Source organism: Perissodus microlepis, chromosome 8 (assembly GCF_051167445.1).
Source record: "Perissodus microlepis isolate ML-2025 ecotype Zambia chromosome 8, ASM5116744v1, whole genome shotgun sequence".
Lineage (NCBI taxonomy): Eukaryota > Metazoa > Chordata > Actinopteri > Cichliformes > Cichlidae > Perissodus > Perissodus microlepis.
In genome coordinates this window covers 26,389,710-26,409,283 of record NC_140468.1, presented here as the reverse complement: position 1 = coordinate 26,409,283, position 19,574 = coordinate 26,389,710, and the positions used below count along the sequence as shown (strand labels likewise).

General features: G+C 39.0%; 1 protein-coding gene across 1 annotated transcript; it reads right to left on the bottom strand.

The window, feature by feature from the left end:
* Positions 1 to 471: 471 nt before the first annotated feature.
* Positions 472 to 16,539, bottom strand: eme1 (essential meiotic structure-specific endonuclease 1). Its single transcript, XM_084938445.1, has 9 exons — positions 16,464 to 16,539; positions 15,101 to 15,813; positions 14,807 to 14,934; positions 14,550 to 14,639; positions 13,033 to 13,154; positions 10,325 to 10,463; positions 8,525 to 8,640; positions 8,224 to 8,413; positions 472 to 3,145 (listed from the first exon to the last, which is right to left on the bottom strand). Exons 2-9 carry the CDS (start codon positions 15,789 to 15,791, stop codon positions 2,969 to 2,971), a joined length of 1,653 nt encoding a protein of 550 aa, XP_084794571.1. The 5' UTR covers positions 15,792 to 15,813; positions 16,464 to 16,539; the 3' UTR covers positions 472 to 2,968.
* Between the last annotated feature and the right edge of the window lie 3,035 nt (positions 16,540 to 19,574).

The following is a 19,574-nucleotide window of genomic DNA, read 5'->3' as shown; positions in this document are numbered from 1 at the left end:
CTCTGTCATCACTTCTTGGTCAGGTTCCAGTCTTGCTAATGCGACTAAAATGAGCCGTGTGCATGGCAAAGCAAAGTGGATCACATTTGTGGAGGCTTTTTAACACTTCACACTATAACAAGACAACAAGACTCAACACACAAGGAACAGACAAAGCAGAGAGCAAAGACACAGAGAGCATAGGCGGTTCATTTGGACAAGGGTTAAAACACACAAGGTATGAGGCACTTCATATAATGGCTAATTAAACCAAATTAAAAGTGAGCCACAGAGACTTAATTTAACTGCATTATTATGGCATACACTGCTTTGGTCATTTTGTCAAGGAAGGAAAAGGAAAAAGGGTGGGAATGAAAAATAAACTTTAAATGATAAAGATGCAATAAAATCTTCATCAAGTATTCTAAGACCATAAATTATAGCTTTAAGAGCTTAGAAAAAAAGAGTAAAGTGAAATTCCAGCATCCTGGCAAACATTTTGGTTTTCAGTAACCACCAGATCCATTTCACAGTCTTTACTCTGGGTTGAAAAATACTGCTAGAAGAAGTTTCTTAAAGCTTGCCTGGTAGTCCTTGATAGAAGCATGAGAAAGTTTGTGTCCAAGAACCTTTTTATTTTACTTTTTTATCTTTAAGAAAAATTTAATAAAACATTCCTGATTCAAAGAATGTCAAGAAAAATCCTGAGACAATAACTCGACCTCCTGATCTCCCAGTCCGTGATACATTTTTGGTCCTACTGTGTAAACTCACTAGAAGTAATGGTTGTGATAGTCCACACACATTGAGTACGCCATGCAAGAAATGAAATGAAATTTAGATGTACAGAAAAGGAAATGGATTAATAATGTGGTTTATCTTTAAGAAAATACATAAAGTCCGCTCCTGTAATGCTACTCTCTCTACCTGGGATGGCTGTTGTGTGGCTATCCATTCATAGTAATTTCATAAAATAGTTGTGAATGTATAACGTCTATTTAACAAAAGAAAAACATTCATATAATTTATTCATTGCAATATATAGAAAATGTATAGGTTCCAGAAGCCAATGCAGAAGTGCCTCAAATCTACAGTCATCTGGTGGACTTCATTTAGAATTTACTTAATAGGTGTATGGTTCCCATCCACATGTGGAAGTTTATGGTAAGTTTATGGACTGCTTTGTTACAGATTCTAGAGGGAAATGTGACTTGCTGAGTGCGACCCACTGAGAAAAGGGGGATGAGTTTAAGGTAACAGACAAAACTTTTGGTATTGCACTAACAGCTCCGAATCATCCATCCAAAATGGCAATTACACACTCATTCTGATTTGCCCCTGACTGCTAGAAGCAACCAATACGGGCTTCGCAACAGGCATAAGACATGCTTTTTCCCATATTAGATTTAGCACAATTTGCAGTAAATTGCATGCCACAAATATTAGTGTGATGAATGACCATCGAGCAGCCAGGCTACAATTATTGCAGGCAGAGACAGGATTTAGTACAACCCAAGTCTTATTATTTTTATTTATGAAAGTTTTAATTTTTAAACCTTAACAGCTCTGTGCAACACTAGTGACCTATATCAGCAGCAAATATAAACAGCGCTAATTGGGTAATTGGCAGCCTTTTATACCCTGCTGCTAATGAGCCACACTTTACATAACATGCTGGGGGTATTTCCAAACTTCCTAAAAGCCATTTAAGCCCCGTAACCATTTATATATTAGAATTTATAATTAAAACTATCAGCCAATAGCATCTGTAAATCCATTTGCAATAAGACCATGTAACCCTATAATTACCAAATGCACCCAAACTCTCCACGCATTACCCCCACCCAACTTATTCCTTGGTCTCTCTCAGAACCCTTAAATACTGTTCTGATTCTCATGCCCAAAATTCCTGGAGAAGACAAAGGGGAAGACAGGTGTTTGCGACACCTCAAATCCACTTGGACTACAGATGGGCAGATGAAGCATTGGATAGAGTAATACATCTTTCTCATTGTAACAAAAGAGCATTTGAAGCTTCAAAGGCTCAAAGCTATGCCCTACTAGTGACATTTAGTCAGCTACAATTTTCCACAAACTTCTACATTATTCACACGTAATGGGCTCAAATTGTGGTCATAAATATTTTGTACTTGTAAATCAGACTGTGTAGTTGTGAACTGAGTTTTGGAACCTTGTAAACAAAAATATCTGAAAATTGTGTCTTTGTGCATTTTGTCAAGATCTACAATTTTTGTATATAGATAAGAATTTGTGTATGTCTAAAAAAGATTTGTGTTTGAAAATGAAAAAAATTACACAAGTTACACATTTTTTTTTGTCAAGGTCTGTTTACAGATACAAAGCGTAAAACTCTGCGCTCAAGTTCCCTCGCTTGTGAGTTTCAACTTGCAAATACGAATTTTGACCAGAAATTTTTTCCTTTTAGCTGATTGGTCAATATCATTGTGTTGGGGCGTGCCACCTGAGCACTGTGGGTGAGGCTTAAGGTCCAGTGATTGGAAACAGATGTGGATGAGATGATAAATTGTGACTGTTCTAATTTTACAATAATATATTTAATATGTTTCTTACATTTTTGTGAAACATGATTTAGACTGATATGGCAGGTTTGGTCTTTGAAGTGAGATGACGGGTATTTCAAATAACTCAAAGTTATCACAAATGAAGGTGTCTTTCAATGCTATGAAGCAGGGAGGGAATACATGTGTAAATAAAACAGTGCCAAAGATTAAAATCAGTCACCTCACTAACGCTTAAAGTGAGCTGTAACACAATTTCCCCCAGAATCAATTTAGTATGGTTAATGGGCATATCTTATAGTGGTCTTCAAAACTGTTATTTGAATAAAACTTTAATACATAAATAAAAGTTTTAAAACTCTGAACTTTAATTACATAGTATTAAATTCAAAGATATGACCACAAACTGCCAACTCAAAGCAGGTGGGCCACAAAATCAAATTCAAATTTCAGAGATTAGAGTCTAGACTCAGTTCTGGATCACAGGAGCTCATTGTCAGGAAGATGCGTCTGGAGAGCTCCGGACCAATCCTACGAGTGGTGGAAGTGACACCTTCTCCTCTCCGGATCAGTAGGTCAGAGAGCAAAGAGATCTTCTCTTGTTTCGTCCTGCACAGGTTGTAAGCCTACAAACAGACAAGGAAATATCAAGTATTAACAAATAAACTGACATGTTTGCAGATGTGCCTTGTGATGTGTTGACTCACATCCGAGAAATCTTATAGGCTGCACTTAACATTGTGATAACTAAAGTAATAAAAAAGCCTAAGCTCTTCATGCCACCTCCAATGATGACAACAGACCAAACACAAAGTGAAGTTTGTATGTAATTGTTTTGCTTGCAAAGTCTATGAAAAGACACAAGCCGACACAAATTTATGCAGGATAGAGCAAATAGAGGTGATCAGACATCAACAGGATTTGAAAAATAATGCTTTGTACTCTATTTAAAATGCTTGGATGAACTGGATTCTCAGCATAGGTACATACTGTAATATTCTTCTGAACCATAGATGTCATTACCCAAGGAAATACCTCTACATCAGCACTTAATATAGGAAGAGAAGATGTCAAAACCAGAAGATTTTTTTACCCCAACAAAATGATCTTTTCCAACTGTTGCAATACCTCCCTGTGTAAAGTCAATAAAATCATGGTAAAAAATTAAAAACAACATGCTCGTACGATAAGTGTTCAACCCAGCGGTAGCAGTGACAGCACAACACGCCAGCTTCCAAAAAAACAAGAGATGCACAACTGGGAGAAAGTGGTTTGCAACAGAAGATATGTCAATTTTGTCATACATACAGTGGCTTGGAAAAGTATTCGGCCCCCTTGAACTTTTCCACATTTTGTCACATTACAGCCACAAACATGAATCAATTTTATTGGAATTCCACATGAAAGACCAACACAAAGTGGTGTACACGTAAGAAGTGGAACGAAAATCATACATGATTCCAAACATTTTTTACAAATAAATAACTGAAAAGTGGGGTGTGCGTAATTATTCAGCCCCCTGAGTCAATTCTTTGTAGAACCACCTTTTGCTGCAGTTACAGCTGCCAGTCTTTTAGCGTATGTCTCTACCAGCTTTGCACATCTAGAGACTGAAATCTTTGCCCATTCTTCTTTGCAAAACAGCTCCAGCTCAGTCAGATTAGATGGACAGCGTTTGTGAACAGCAGTTTTCAGATCTTGCCACAGATTCTCAATTGGATTTAGATCTGGACTTTGACTGGGCCATTCTAACACATGGATATGTTTTGTTTTAAACCATTCCATTGTTGCCCTGGCTTTATGTTTAGGGTCGTTGTCCTGCTGGAAGGTGAACCTCCGCCCCAGTCTCAAGTCTTTTGCAGACTCCAAGAGGTTTTCTTCCAGGATTGCCCTGTATTTGGCTCCATCCATCTTCCCATCAACTCTGACCAGCTTCCCTGTCCCTGCTGAAGAGAAGCACCCCCATAGCATGATGCTGCCACCACCATATCTGACAGTGGGGATGGTGTGTTCAGAGTGATGTGCAGTGTTAGTTTTCCGCCACACATAGCGTTTTGCATTTTGGCCAAAAAGTTCCATTTTGGTCTCATCTGACCAGAGCACCTTCTTCCACATGTTTGCTGTGTCCCCCACATGGCTTGTGGCAAACTGCAAACGGGACTTCTTATGGTTTTCTGTTAACAATGGCTTTCTTCTTGCCACTCTTCCATGAAGGCCAACTTTGTGCAGTGCACGACTAATAGTTATCCCATGGACAGATTCCCCCACAGATTCACAACTGTAGATCTCTGCAGCTCGTCCAGAGTCACCATGGGCCTCTTGGCTGCATTTCTGATCAGTGATCTCCTTGTTCGGCCTGTGAGTTTAGGTGGACGGCCTTGTCTTGGTAGGTTTATAGTTGTGCCATACTCCTTCCATTTCTGAATGATCGCTTGAACAGTGACCAAAGGGGGCTGAATAATTACGCACACCCCACTTTGCAGTTATTTATTTGCAAAAAATGTTTGGAATCATGTATGATTTTCATTCCACTTCTCACGTGTTCACCACTTTGTGTTGGTCTTTCACGTGGAATTCCAATAAAAATTTATTCATGTTTGTGGCTGTAATGTGACAAAATGTGGAAAAGTTCAAGGGGGCCGAATACTTTTGTAAGCCACTGTATAATAGGGCCCCTATAATTCAAAATTGGCTTCACAAGCCAGAGACAGAACATAAAAACAAGCAGTAGGACTTCTGAAAGCACATTACTATTAATGATTCCAGTTATTGGTCCCCTACCATTTCATGTTGTGGTTAATATTTGTGGATTTTAAAAAACACCCATTTGGCAAAAATACACCTAAAAAGACTGAGACCACACACACCTCAGAGGAAGTTCATTTGTGTGTGTTTTATTCTTTTAATGACTCATGGCCATAGCTGAGGGTAGGAACTAAAAACGTCACAATACCAGAAATGTAAAGTACAGGGAGTGCAGAATTATTAGGCAAATGAGTATTTTGTCCACATCATCCTCTTCATGCATGTTGTCTTACTCCAAGCTGTATAGGCTCGAAAGCCTACTACCAATTAAGCATATTAGGTGATGTGCATCTCTGCAATGAGAAGGGGTGTGGTCTAATGACATCAACACCCTATATCAGGTGTGCATAATTATTAGGCAACGTCCTTTCCTTTGGCAAAATGGGTCAAAAGAAGGACTTGACAGGCTCAGAAAAGTCAAAAATAGTGAGATATCTTGCAGAGGGATGCAGCAGTCTCAAAATTGCAAAGCTTCTGAAGCGTGATCATCGAACAATCAAGCGTTTCATTCAAAATAGTCAACAGGGTCGCAAGAAGCGTGTGGAAAAACCAAGGCGCAAAATAACTGCCCATGAATTGAGAAAAGTCAAGCGTGCAGCTGCCAAGATGCCACTTGCCACCAGTTTGGCCATGTTTCAGAGCTGCAACATCACTGGAGTGCCCAAAAGCACAAGGTGTGCAATACTCAGAGACATGGCCAAGGTAAGAAAGGCTGAAAGACGACCACCACTGAACAAGACACACAAGCTGAAACGTCAAGACTGGGCCAAGAAATATCTCAAGACTGATTTCTCTAAGGTTTTATGGACTGATGAAATGAGAGTGAGTCTTGATGGGCCAGATGGATGGGCCCGTGGCTGGATTGGTAAAGGGCAGAGAGCTCCAGTCCGACTCAGACGCCAGCAAGGTGGAGGTGGAGTACTGGTTTGGGCTGGTATCATCAAAGATGAGCTTGTGGGGCCTTTTCGGGTTGAGGATGGAGTCAAGCTCAACTCCCAGTCCTACTGCCAGTTTCTGGAAGACACCTTCTTCAAGCAGTGGTACAGGAAGAAGTCTGCATCCTTCAAGAAAAACATGATTTTCATGCAGGACAATGCTCCATCACACGCGTCCAAGTACTCCACAGCGTGGCTGGCAAGAAAGGGTATAAAAGAAGAAAAACTAATGACATGGCCTCCTTGTTCACCTGATCTGAACCCCATTGAGAACCTGTGGTCCATCATCAAATGTGAGATTTACAAGGAGGGAAAACAGTACACCTCTCTGAACAGTGTCTGGGAGGCTGTGGTTGCTGCTGCACGCAATGTTGATGGTGAACAGATCAAAACACTGACAGAATCCATGGATGGCAGGCTTTTGAGTGTCCTTGCAAAGAAAGGTGGCTATATTGGTCGCTGATTTGTTTTTGTTTTGTTTTTGAATGTCAGAAATGTATATTTGTGAATGTGGAGATGTTATATTGGTTTCACTGGTAAAAATAAATAACTGAAATGGGTATATATTTGTTTTTTGTTAAGTTGCCTAATAATTATGCACAGTAATAGTCACCTGCACACACAGATATCCCCCTAAAATAGCTAAAACTACAAACAAACTAAAAACTACTTCCAAAAACATTCAGCTTTGATATTAATGAGTTTTTTGGGTTCATTGAGAACATGGTTGTTGTTCAATAATAAAATTATTCCTCAAAAATACAACTTGCCTAATAATTCTGCACTCCCTGTATACCTTCATACCCAACTCTTGATGCCTTTAATATCAAAAAGTTGGGATAAAAACTACATGGGGCCATTTTCCCCATGTAGTTTTGCTGTGCCATTTGTAGTTTTCTTATGGCCATCATCTTTTATCAACATGTAAAAACAGTATTGCTGTCAGAATTAATCTCATTAAAATGACGTTAACACCATAACCGCATTAACGCGGCAAATCTCCATTAGCGAGTTAGCGTGGATCACCCCGTGCGCGGGCGACACACGGCGTCATAACATTAGCGCCGTTAACGTCGTTTTAACAGGATCAACACTGACAGCACTAAAAAAAACAGCTGAGAAGACTTGTATATATATATATGCAATTCTCATCAGTTCAGGAAGAATTACAACCTTGATACATTTGCTTCCTATAGTACCACATTTTGAGAATTTTGCTATTGAAATCAAAAGCTTTGCTTTCACGCTCAGCTGTCTCTTCAGCACAACAGACCAGTACAGCACCTGCATCACTGCGCCACTCCATCTGTCAGTGTCCACTCTTCTCCCACTTTACTTGCTCCACTTGAGGCAGCAATCCATCCCCAACTTGAACGCCTGGCATCAGACTTGGAGTTGCTAACTCTAGTCAAGTATCAAGTATGTAGCTTATCAAAAATATACACGATTGTTACTGTAATGTAATGTTTTTTGTATATTTTATATTTTTGTCTACTGAACATATTTTTAATGTTTAGGATCAAATTCTAATATTAGATAAAGATAACTCAACTCAACGAATGACTAACGTGAAGATAATCCAGAGAAGTAAAGGACTTCAAACCATCAAAGAAAAGTTAAAAAGAAAATTACCTCAGAGTCTGTAAATAAAATTATCAAATATTACATTACATTGTTTGACTTTCAAGCAGCCAATGTGAACCTGCCTTAACATAAAGACTGTAGCAGAGCTCCATTATATGGAACTTCAGTGAAAAACCTAAATTAATTGGATCCTTTAAGTCCTACAAGCTGTGAATCGTTGGTTGTTGTTGCCATAGGAATAGAAAATATTTTTTCATGTTAGAAGAATCTGATAGAACTGTTCTAATTACAAACAGAAGCAGGAGTAAAACAGAAAGGCAGAATTATATATTCTTTACCATGGCCTTGTCAGTAAGCTGTTGCTATAATCAAGCTTGTACCTTCTTGAGCAGCTGTGGAGAGGGATAAGCTGCCAAGATGGCAGCAGCCATGTCTGGGCTCACTCTGTTGAACTGCTGGATCTGTCTCTTCCACACCTGCAGCAGGCCCTTACCACCTCTATCCACCCGCTGGCCCCCTGCCCACTCACTCTCTAGGTAGAAGGAAAAGCCAGTCTTTTCCCTCTCTCTCCTGAAAAAAACAGGGAAACATGGGAAATGACTGTTTGATCTGGCAGAGGTGGTGTTAAGCTGAACTGTGATGAGAGAGAAAAAAAACCCCCCAAAAAAAACAGTTGCTCACTTGAAAGGGGCCTCTGCAACTGCTTTGGTTGTCATGGTGATGTGATCCGAGAAGTCCCTCCAGGTACAAAAGAAGCAGACTGAGACACCAGTGTGAAGCTGGAGATGCACCATTGCCTGAAGGGATATCAGAAAACAAACATGAATCACTATAAGCCTAAGCAAAATAGTAACCATGATTTAATTTGCCCCTTGAAAACACACCAGACTCTTCAGTATAAATCAACATGTTTGCCACTGCAGCCAGAGATCCTGACAAAAATAGCACAAGTAAATACAAAATGCAGGTGTTTATTGTGGGGGGGGGGGCAGACCTACGTGGCACTGTGTGAAAAAGTGACTCCTCCCTAAACCTAATAACTGGTTGGCCCATCCTTAGCAGCAATCAAGCATTTGCGATAGCTGTCAGTGAGTCACTCTTACATTCCTTTGGATGGCGCTCTGCTTGGTGTTGGCTCTCTCTGCGGTATGGTATCACTTCCTGTTACAACACAGTGGTGTTTTTTGTGTAGCTTATTTGTATAGCCAGTTCTATTTCACAGTGTCATCTTCACACACTTTATCCAAAACACACGAAGAAGTTTTACATTTTAAATTATTTAATTTAAAATATTCACTCACTGTGTATTTAGGGATTCACTAGCTTAGCTCATAGCAAACCTGCTAGTACCATGGCCTCTACACCTGTTCCTCCTGCATTTTCCTGCTCATTGTGTCAGATGTTTAGTTTACTTCTTGGTCTCCTGTAGCAATAATGACACTTAATCAATGTAGTGTGTTTGCAGTCCTGGAGGCCAATATCACTGAATTTGAGACCCAGCTTCACACCCTTGAAAAACGCAGGTTAGGCAAGCCACTGTAGCCGGTGCAACAAAAGGTAGCGTCTCCCCCAGAACACTGTCCCGAGCAGCCAGGAAAACAGGATGGCTGGATGACAATGAGGAGGAAGCGTAGTCCTAATTTAAAAGATTAAAGCAGATAACTAGTAAAGCTATAATATCTTACTGTTCATCACTGATCAAGACTGTTAAAGGCAGTCCTATCTTAGCGGAGGTATCATTAGAAGGTATCATTAGAGGGCATACCACACATTTTCACTGATATACAGATGACACCCAACTTTATTTAACCATGAAGCCAGATAACCAACACCAATTAGTTAAACTGCAGGAATGTCCTAAAGACATAAAGACCTGGATGGCCTCTAATTTCCTGCTTCTAAATTCAGATAACCCTGAGGTTATGGTACTCGGTCTTAAAAGTCATACGGTATCATACCAGATGCTTACTATGGATGTCATTACATTGGCCTCCAGTAACACTGTGAGGGAGCTGGGAGTCATTTTTGACCAGGATATGTCCTTCAATGCACATATTAAACAAATATCTTAGACTGATTTCTTCCATTTGCACAATATCGCTAAAATTAGAAATATCCTGTCTCAGAGTGACACTGACAAACTAGTTCATGCATTTATTACTTCCAGACTGGAATTTCAATGGCTTTATTTCTCATTTGTTCCTGACTTGCCTTGGATTACAGCATGATGTCTGGCTTTTTAGGATCTTTTGGTCTACTCCACTTTGTCATGCAGTTTCCATTTAAGTGATTTCTTAGGGGTAGCAATCACTTTTTCCACACATGGCCATGTATGTTCATTTTTCACACATTATCCCCTATTATATTTAAGGGATATATTGATTCAGTTGCGTGGGAATTGTTTAATTAATACAAAAGCTCTTTAATTTTATATTTTTTCTATATAATTATAAATTGTCCTGTGTCAACCACCTAACCTACCTCCTCTACGTCAACTCGCGACACCTCAGGCAGTACACCAGCTCCACCATTCTTCTTTCTCCTCTTGGCTTTACTTCCCCCCGTCTCCTCCCCTGCAACAGCCTCTCGAAAATGCTTCTGTTTTTGTGATTTCTGTGATCTTGTGAAAAAACATTTTTGGTCATTTTAGACATTAATGCTCAGGACCTTCATTGATGCATTTACTCTCTTCACACCTATTCCTCACAGCATTTCCACCAGAGGTTTTCCAGATTACACAGTGATGCTTGTGATATTTTCAGACAGCCATGTGTTTTCGCAGTTATGCAGTTTCTGAGTGCTTGCCTTGTTGTTTTTAAACACTTTATGAAGCACTTTACTCTATACTATTATGCAAGTTACACAAAGAGACACCTTTGTAGGACCATAAAACCGGTGTAATGGACAGACCATTCTCTGCGCTTCTTGCTGGACATACAGCTGAACTCGTTCTCTCACACGTTTTAGCTCGGTTGTCGCAAAGATAGATACAGAAAATCTTTACCACCTCATTGCATATATTGATTGTACATTTAAGTTCCTTATTGTATCATTTTTAGATTTTGATTAATTGGGGTACTCGTTTATTTGTATTTTGTATTTAATTGGTAGTTGTAACACATTAATTTCCCAATTTTGGTAAATATTTATCATTTTAATTTCAGTATCTTTCAGTTTTTTATTTAGTTCCAGATGTTACTTTAGTGTTTACATACAGCTTTCCTGCTCTAATTGAGCATTCAAAGTGCTTCTTACCACCAGCCACATTCATATTCACACACATATTCAAACAGCTTACTGACAGACCCACACAGTCACAGTTCATTGCTCTGGGGTGAGCATGTAGCTCAAGGACACTTGGGCATGTGGAATCAATCTCCTGACCTTCTGTCTCCTGAGAAACAGATACCACCACAAGTGTTGATGTAGTCAAAGTCATAGGGCTTTTAAATTATTCAACTTTAAAAAATGAGCCTTTTTTTCCTTGGGGGGGGTTCCCAACTTTAAAATGGATCATGATACTTTTGAAAAATACATTAAAGAAGATAGGTTTCAAAAAAATATTCTTTTGCATTTTACATCAAATGGGTTTTAATAAGAGCTTTCATGACTGGGTGGTGTTGTTTCTGGCAGTGATCATTAAAAAAAAGTTTTTTTTCATAGTGAGAAAGAAAAGTAATAAAGCCTGAGAGATTATCTATTTGGTGATATATTCAATTTAACAACAGTCACCTCAAAGCACTTTGTATTTTTGTCTTGTATTTGGGTCTTTGCCTTACAATATAAAGAAATACAGAGAAATCCCAACAATCATATGATCCCCTATGAGCAGGCACTTTGGTGACAGTGGGAAGGAAAAACTCATCATCATGGGACTGCCCCAGCAGCCTAGGCGTATTGCAGTGTAACTAAGGGAGGATTCAGGGTGACCTGATCCAGCCCTAAATATATGCTTTATCAAAAAGGAAAGTTTGAAGCCTAATATTAAAAGTAGAGAGAGGCTGTCTGTCTCCTGAATCTAAATTGGAAGCTGGTCTCACAGAAGAGGGGTCTAAAAGCTGAAGGCTCTGCCTCCCATTCTACTTTCTTACTTTTTACTTAAATTTTCTGGGAATCATAAGTAAGCCTCCAGTCTAATATCGTCTGAAATATGCTCTCTTTCCCAGTCATTTTGGATCAACTGAAAGCTTTTCAGGGAGTTTTTTAGGACATCCTGATAACAACAAATTACAGTAGTCCATCCTAGAAGTAATAAATGCATGAACTAGTTTTTTAGTGTCACTTTGAAATAGGGTGTTTCTAATTTTAGAGATATTGCGAATGGAAGAAAGTCAAACATATTTTTTTAATACGTGCATTGAAGGACATATCCTGGTGAAAACCGATTCCAAGATTCCTCACAGTGTTACTGGAGGTCAAAGTAATGCCATCCCATAGTAAGCACCTGGTTAGAGACCATACTTTTGAGATTTTTGGTGGCCGAGTACATTAACCTCAGCTGAATTTAGAAGCAAAACATTTTAGGTCATCAAGGTCCTTATGTCATGAAGACATTCCTGCAGTTTATCTAACTGGTTTGTTTTATCTGGTTTCATAGATAGATAAAGTCAGCTGCACAGGAGTGAAAATGTATGCTGAGCTTTCTAATTACACTGCATTTGTAATGTAAACAGAATTGGTCCTACCACGGAACCCTGTGGAACTTCATAATTAAATTAATTAAAATCTGATGGATCCTGAGCCAGATGAACAACTATCCCATTAATAGAGGGGCTAAATACAACGATAGCACATGCTATAGAGCAGCGGTCCCCAACCCCCGGGCCTCGGACCGGTACCGGGCCGCGAGTCGTTTGGTACCGGGCCGCGAGAGTTGAGGCTCAGGTGTGAAATGTATAGTTTTCAGGGTTTTTAATCGGTTTTCAGCGTTATTTTGTTATCGTTTTTATCGTTTACTCGGTTTTCCTTGGTCTTTTCACGTGTGTTATGAATAAATTTTCTTTTTTTTGGTACCGGTACTAGTTTTATTTTGTTGTATTTATCCGCGACACCTTAAAGGCCGGTCCATGAAAATGTTGTCGGGCATAAACCGGTCCGTGGCGCAAAAAAGGTTGGGGACCGCTGCTATAGAGCAACAATAACCAAATTATCCTTTAAAATGTTCTACAGCTCAACCTTCAAATCCTTACCTGAAGTATTTCTCAAGCTCAATAATTGCTAGGCTAAGGGTCTTGCCAAGGTGACGCCTCTGCTGCTCCTGGACCCAGGATGTCAATGTGGTCCCACAGTCTGATCTGCCATGCCTCTCATTCTGGATTAGACAGGGAGGTAGATATTAGGAAAAAAATTAACTCTATTGATATGCAATTAGAACTCTTTCAAATTAATTATACTATGCAACTAATGACAAGAATGAAAATTATGTAAACGTTTACCTTTATTTCTTACATGTAATAACATATTTTCTTGTTTGCCATGTCCTGCATAAGCAATTTTCTGCGTCAGTTTTTCGCCACACTCACAATTACAATATATTCAATACACACAATTTATGATTGTGTGTATTGAATATTGAAAGCCTCATACCTATTATTTCTCTGTGCCATGAAGCTCCAGTGTTGTACATGTTATTTAAAAAACATAAATAAGACAACACCTTTCATCTCAGTGTCTTTCTGCAATAAAAATCATTCTATACCACCAAGAATATATGAATCTACTACTGAAAACAGTTGGCTACAAATACATAATTTACCCTAGTCTTAGTAAGGTTTGTTGAAAACTACTGCTAAAATTACCTGTTTCAGAAATGTAGTAAGTCTTTTGTTAAATGGTACTATATTTGTAATTTTTTTAAACATATTTACATTTTATGGGGAATTCGTTAGCTTGGAGTTGACCATTTGTACATGTTTAGCATAATCTAATTTTCTTGGTTGATGTACAAAACGTGGATGTCATCAATGTTTAAGCTCACACTAGCTGTACATATAAGCAGCACTGCAGGTGCCACTGGTTTTCTAAGGGTAGAAATTAGCAATAGCTATAAAGCTACTAATCGGAAGGTTGGTGGGTCAATCTCTGGCTGTTCCAGTCTCCATGCCAAATATCCTTGGGCAAGATAGTAACCCAAAGTTCCAATGCAGCCATTGGAGTATGAATGTGTGTGAATGTTAGAAAGCACTGCGATAGAACAAGCAGAGAAAAAAGTTAAATAGTGCTTACATGAATGGCTGTAGGTCAAGGGAAGTATGTTACTCACCCTCTTAAATAAGTAAAGAATAAATAAATATTTTTCTCAAAATATTTTCACACTCATCCTCATATTTTTTATTGTTCTATGGTTAGAACTGTTGTCTCACAGAGAATTTTTATGGTTTGAACCATCAGATCTTTTTTTTTTTTTTTTTTTTTTTTTTTTTAAATGGACCGATGGAAGTTTTTATCATTTGTGTGGTTTTTTTACCCTAATGGCCAAAATACATAACTCCTTTAACATTACCTAATGTCATTTTCTAATTGGCGCTTGCCTTTTGCCTTCCACGTTTTCTTCCTGTTGTTCCTAAACTTGCCTAGTTTCTGATCAGATGCAGTTATGCTTCATCTAGACTTCTTCTAAACAGTAGAAGAAGTCAGAAGTCAGTAGAAGAAGCAGTGGTTCTGCTCTGTTGATCCTTCAAGCATACCATCAGCACCCACAACAAACCTGAACGTAATTGTGGATCAAAGTAATGAAGTCCTCCACTGTCATCTGTATCACAACATAGGCCTCTGGTACAGATGCTCCTTCATTTCCCTGAAACATGGCAAAGACAGTAAAAGGTGTTACTGCTAAATAAGCACTCATGAAACCACTTGTCATTCATTTATGGCAATTACGGCAAATTTGACAAGTTCACATTCATGCTTCACTTTGAGTAAAGTGAGGTAAAGAAAAAAATAATATTGCATGTGTCTTATCACCTGCGCACAGGGAGCTCTTCTCATCCAGCTCACACTGCGTGGGAGGGATTGTTTCTTGATGGCGCAGCTACAACCCAGAGCCTGTAACGAGGCCAACAAAGTGCCACCTCCTTCCAGCTGTAGGAGAGCTGCACACACAAACACACTCAGCACAATTACAGCCACAATTAGCACATTTAATGACTTCAATAATACTGCAGATGAAAGACTGGCTGCATGTGCAGTTTAAAATAAAATTTGTAATGATCTGCATTTATCTACATTGCCAAGTATAATTTAATGTTTTCTTTTTACCTGGATCCACCACCACCACCATATGCTTGATACATTCCTCTGGCCTCAGGGCCCTAGCTGCCTCTGCCAGAGCTTTCCTCTCCATTTTCTGTCTCTCTCGTTCCTCCCTGAGCACATCCTTGTCTGGCTGCTGTCTCTTCTTAGCCTCCCTCTTACTCAGAGCCACTTCCCTGGAGGCCTGGATCTCCTCAACCGTTCGCTTGCCAAGTTTCCTCTTGGAAGGAGAAGTGTCTGTGTTCCTTGCTCCGTTCAGAGGAAGCTCCTGTCCACAGCTCATTTTTCTCACCTGATGTGAGCCGAGCGGGCACTCTGACTCTGAAAAGCCATTCTGGCCAGAAAACTGTGAGCTGGCCAGACAGAGCGGCAAACAGTGCTCAGCATCGTTCTCGTTAGTCACGATGGAGGAGGCGCTAATCACATTGTCTTGCCTTGCCTTGATTCTTTGTGCCAAAGGAACATAAGGTGCATCATCATCATCGGAACTGCTGCTGATTATCATTACATTAGCCATTCCCATGCACACGCCACCACTCCCCCTCCCTGGGGAGGAGACAGCTGCTGCTGCAGCATCAAAACCATCAAAGTCGACCAAGTCTGGCTTCTCTGCACGTCTGTGGGAGGCTGGCTGGAGGAAGTCAAACACAGGCAGCTCCTCATCTGGGTCACTGGTGCAGTCACTTTGGCTGCCCATGCTCACATGTCCAAGGAGGTTACTGTACATATTGTGTGACACAAGAACAACAAGAGCATCATCACTCAACAAGATTTGAAACAAAAGTCTTTATGCTTCTTAAATAATTAACAAATTATTAGGTAAACCTGAAAATCAAAACCTAAAGCAACAGGTAAAGGCGTTTTCGTAAATTCGACTTGAACACAGTCCAACCAGCAAGCCTTATTTCAGTGAAATTCTTATTTGAATAAACAGTGCGCAGTGCTTGTTACCGCCCACCGTAGTGTTTTCTGGAGTTAGAAGATAAGCAAGGCCAATTATAGGAGTCGCTTGGTGTAACGTTATTGACTTCTCTCACTTAATTGAATATCCAACTTACAGCTACGCTGTGTCTAACCAAACAGGACCTGGCGATAAAGAAATTACTTTTTAAATTGAGTTTGGCACGACATTAATGTTCTTTTAGAAACGATCAGGAAGGACAACCCGAGCACATTTTACCCGACTGCAGGCATCAGCTGAAGGTTAGCAGACTAGCTTAACGCGTCACTTACTGCGGTTCGCTTAACTCTTTGAAATGACAAGGCAGTAGTAATTAAGTAGTTAATAAAGAAGCAGCATAGATAAGAAAAAAATATTAACTACTCGCTCTAACTTCAAACTACAGCGAGAAATTATTTATTTATTTACCCGAACACAGAGAACTGCGAGACTTGTTTGATTTCCCCGGGTAATGATGCATTCAGGGGTTCCCCGAGGACGAGGATTTTCTGAAACTTCCGTGGACACTGAGGCCGGGTCTTGTGGCCACATTAAGAAAAGAAAAACTTTTCAAATAATGTTTTTCAAAGAATGTTTCTAAACTCAAAGTATCGACCTTAATCCCAAAATAGAAACTAACTTTTTTTTTAATGTGGCCCAGTAGTAGAGTAGTAGTAGTGCATTTAGAAGTAGAGGTTTGCAGACGGAAAGAACGTGACGGCGCGAGATTTAAACTACAGACAAAAGTGATTCATAGTTTTTTTTGGTTTTTGGACTACGTTAGGGCTGTGCAATACTGCAAATGTCGGTATCGGTCCGATATCAAATAAATACAGGGCCAGTATTGCCGGTACTGATACTTTTAACTTATAAAGGCAGCTTATGTAGGGAAGTGCAGTGTGTAATGATTTATGAGATGAATCGTCATCGACCACTAAATCACTCAGAATTTTAATTTCTACAATACTTAGTTAACACAACAAAACACAACTGAAGCGCCTTGGGGCGACTTTTGTTGTGATTTGGCGCTATATAAATAAAATTGAATTGAATTGAATTCATGTATATCAAAATGTGGGTTCTTTGAGACCTGTAATGTAAATAGGCCTGTTTATAAAGCACGTTGGGTCAGCTTCTGTTGTTTAAATGTGCTATATAAAATAGTTGTGACAGTCAATACAAAAAGGTTAAGATGTTTTTCATAGTCCATGTTTGAGGTGTATTTTTTTCATTTCCTAATAAATAATAGATTTAACACAATTCAGTGGGCTATTTGCTGAACTTGGAGGACAGAAACAAAGTATTGATCCTATTGCAATAGTGCTGATCTAATGCCAATACCAATTTTGGTATCGATAACTGGATCGATACGCCCTCCTGATTTGGATCACAGATTTTTGCGCTTGGCATAAGCTGGTGTGTGGCTGGACTAGAATGACATTTCAGGTAGAGGATGAGGACGACATGGATTAGGGAGACTTGATGCCGGTCTATGGTGAAAAGGAGTCATGAAGAGAGAAACAGAAGAGTGGATGGAAATTTATTAGGAACACAGAGCAGCAAACAAAAATTTAGAGGAAAATAGTTCAGACGAAGGTAGTGTAGTCTGGAAAGAGATTATAAGAGAAGAGTTTAAAATAATCCTAAAATTCAGCAAGGAGGATGGGGGGGTGCAGTTGAGCCCAATAATTTTTTTGCACGAACTGAAAAAGAGGTTAGGAGAGGTCACACTATCTAAAATCCTTAGAGATGAAAGTCTTTTAATAGCAGTTGTGTCTGTATCTTTTTGTTTTAATATCCCAACATTTCAGGCCACTTACATCAGAAATAAAACATAATGATCAAAAAGGAGCAGTAACTGAAGAATTAAAGAAGAAGAAAAATCTGGTACGCCTAAATTGCCATTGCTTCTTGTACCACTTCCATCAGGAAGTGGTACAAGAAGCAATGTTCACGATGGTACGGAATAACCAGTTGATCTCACATTAGTATCAGGTTCACTGGTATGTGTTTGTTCATGGCAGGTAGTTAAAGAAACAAGAGCAGGAAATGACAGAACTACAGCGGAGTGTGATACAGGCGGTGTACAAAAAGTGATGTTTTAGTTCTGCAGATTGGAAGACATTTAGACTTGTTAGTGACCAGCAGATGCAAAAAAAATTATATGAATGTTAATAATGATGATTTAAATTCTTCTGTCTGCAATGCTATTCAAGAAGCAGCAAACCAGAGTATAAAGAAGATAAGAGCAAAAAGAAGATTGTACCCGAGGGAACAAAGGAATGTGATAAAGCAATTAAGAGCTGAAATAAAGCTTTTAAAATATTAAAAAGGAATCAGAATTCTCAGAATATTATTGAACATAAAAGGTCACAGGCTAATGTAAGAAGAACCATTAAAAATGATAAGGAAGCTGCAGCAGAGAATCATGAAGAGAAGGCAGGTGTGCTAGTAGAAACTTTTGCTAAAGTTCATAGTTTAAATAACAATAGTGACGACGGGAAAATAGGTAGAGGCATTACAGATCTAGAAAATGACACAAAGGATTTCTTGAATATACCGTTTGCAAAGACAAAGGATCAGGTTTGTTATACAATGGTTTACATAAACCAGGGAAGGATGATACAAAACCAGGAAACTACAGACCAATAACTTTAACATCTAATGTCTGCAAAATAATGGAGAGAATGACAAATGAAAGACTAACATACTATATAAATAAAGGATAAAGGATTTATGTCGAAATATCAGAATGGTTTTAGAAGAGGGAGATGTGGATCCAGCATCCTTAAGCCACGGGTAAACAAAGAGAGTGTATTGGCAGTTTTCTTTTATATAGAAAAAGCATATGATGTGGAGAGAAGGTCTATTAATTAGTATAAATGGTCAATTGTACTTTTATTTTTCTGTCTTTTTAACAGACAGTCAAATATTACTATTAGTTAGGTATTAGATTACAGGTGTATAGCATATAATTCAGCAGGATAAAATCCGAAGAGAGCAGCTAACACTCAACTACTGGGCAAATCTACAGGGACATGAACAAGATCATCCAAGATTAGCTGGGAAATAGAGAAAAGAGGAATACAGAGCTTTGGCTGGACGGTGAGTAGGAAAGCAACTCAATTTAATCTGGATCAGGTCAGAAGAACAAGGACGCGGTTTTTATTTTAAACTCACATACAATGCAGATTCATCAAACACTTTACAGAGTCAGTTTGATGGGACTTAGGGTTACTTTTGTGGGTACCAGCACAATATGGAATTAAAGGAAATTAAATCTCTGTTTCTACCAATGATTGTGTTTTCTACAGTCATTGGTTTCTACACTCATTTTATATGAGCGCTTGATCTTTGTTGTATATTTGCTGCTATGACAACTCAATTGCCTTCTGGGATTAATAAAGTCTCTCTGATTCTGATTCTGAAATGACAGATAGAACTGGAAAGAAAGCCACAATAAGTCACTCAGTGTCAGCATGACAGATATAAAGAGCATAATAAGGCATATAATAAGAAAATGAAGAAGAGGTGGAAAAA

What these genes read in the sequence shown, in the direction of transcription:
- eme1 (XM_084938445.1), bottom strand. Translation starts at nt 15,791, where the DNA reads ATGGGCAGCCAAAGTGACTGCACCAGTGACCCAGATGAGGAGCTGCCT. An exon ending in GGTGGTGGTGGTGGATCCAG is followed by an intron (nt 14,935 to 15,100) that starts GTAAAAAGAAAA and finishes TTGTGTGTGCAG; the next exon opens with CTCTCCTACAGCTGGAAGGA. An exon ending in TGATCCACAATTACGTTCAG is followed by an intron (nt 13,155 to 14,549) that starts GTTTGTTGTGGG and finishes TGTCTAATCCAG; the next exon opens with AATGAGAGGCATGGCAGATC.